This window comes from Frankliniella occidentalis, unplaced genomic scaffold (assembly GCF_000697945.3).
Source record: "Frankliniella occidentalis isolate FOCC.00 unplaced genomic scaffold, Focc_3.1 Scaffold527, whole genome shotgun sequence".
Classification (NCBI taxonomy): domain Eukaryota; kingdom Metazoa; phylum Arthropoda; class Insecta; order Thysanoptera; family Thripidae; genus Frankliniella; species Frankliniella occidentalis.
Genome location: NW_026267644.1, coordinates 17975 through 19476, shown reverse-complemented (window position 1 = coordinate 19476; position 1502 = coordinate 17975). Strand labels below are relative to the sequence as shown.

At 61.4% G+C, this 1502-nt stretch overlaps 1 protein-coding gene across 1 annotated transcript in view; it reads right to left on the bottom strand.

Annotated features, from left to right (window-relative positions):
- Positions 1-549: 549 nt before the first annotated feature.
- LOC127751509 (serine/threonine-protein phosphatase rdgC-like) overlaps positions 550-1502 on the bottom strand; it is a gene marked incomplete at its 3' end in the record, with an annotated part of 12104 nt that continues 11151 nt past the window's right edge. Inside the window, 1 exon segment of the mRNA XM_052275162.1 lies at positions 550-743. Within this exon segment, the coding sequence (XP_052131122.1) occupies positions 550-743 (194 nt within the window).

Here is a 1502-nt window from a genome sequence, read left to right as displayed (position 1 = left end):
TCACCCCGCCACCCCGCGCCCCCCTCGCCCCGGGCCCCACGCCCATCGCAGCAGCGACGCGCAGGCGGCCGGCCGGGTCCAAGCAATTACACCAGTCTGACCGGCGCAGCGACCTTGACCGTGGTCATTGTCCCCCGACCTTGGCCTTCCTCCTGCCAGAGACCAGCAGGCCACCACACTCTCTTCCAGTACTCTACTATGCGGCACGACTCTTCTTTCGCCGGGGGGGATCAGCCCGCTCAGAGTGCACGCCGGCAAGCGCGTGGGCGGCGCGGGCTGCGGCCCGTGGCGGGCTGTAATACTTTTTATGGGCAGGTTTACGGGCGTTGCCGAGGCTCCATAGGGGCCGCCCAGGCCCGGGGCCTGCAGCGCCCAAGCCCAGCCGCAGTGCCCTTCTGCGTACCGACGGACACCACGGGCTAATCCACTCCAAAGAGCTGCTGTACGACACTTCGCCGCAAAAGGGAAGTGATGCTCGGGGAAAAGGGGGGGGGGGGGAGGTGTAGAAAGTCTTCGCCTCTGTGAAGGCGGAGGCCTCGTTATACTAACCGAAGACGACCGCTTGCCGCCGCCACTGCCGCCGCCTCCGCTGCCGGGCAGCTGGTCCTGGAAGGTGGTCTGCCACTCCACCTTGCCCGTGCTCGGGTGCACCGTGACGAGCTTGTGGGACAGCATGCGCCACGGCAGGTTTAGGTTGGTCCTCGCCTCCAGGGCCTGGCTCCACTGCGAGAGCGTCACGTAGCCTGCGCACAGGGAAAACAATCACGCCGTTACACCCTGCACACCATCAACACAAACTCACGAAACTCTAAAGTATGGCCCTATATTTTGATGCAATAAAATTTCGGTTACATACGTGTGCGGTTATGGAGTCCTATAACCTCGTGTTCCTTTCTCCACCCCCGTGACCCAGAAGGCCACGACACACATTTCTACGAGTTGACACGTCGCTTCAATTTAAACGGACTAAGGGGTTCGGCGAGGAGAGAGCGGAAGAGGAAGAAGGGCGCCGCGCTGCTCGCCGAGTCCTGGCAGGTCCTGGTGCGGCAGGCGCGCGCCCACCTCCTCCTGTCTGCACCTCCGACTAACTCAATGCGCCCTGGAGATGGCCCCGGTGCCGGCGGCCCCCTTCACGCCCTGAGGCCATTCCGGCTCACCTCTTGTGCTCTTCCTCTTCGGGAGCGAGGCATGGCGGGGGCGGGGGCGGGGCGTGGCGGCTCCAAGCAGGGGTCGGCAACGGCCTAGAGAGCGGGCGGGGCAGGGCTCGAGACCCCCCTTCCTGCCCCCTTCCACTGTTTACCCCCACCACCTAACCTGCAGATCCGCCGGTGACCAGTGTTTGAATGCAAGTTATAACAAATATTGAACCTAATTTGACAAAACCAACTTGTTTTCGGTAACTTCAGTAACTACGGATCTTAAAAATATACCCCACAGCACTCTCATACACGTTTATGTATGATAAATCACAAAAACAAAGTCAAGAAATGGCCCGTCCGACG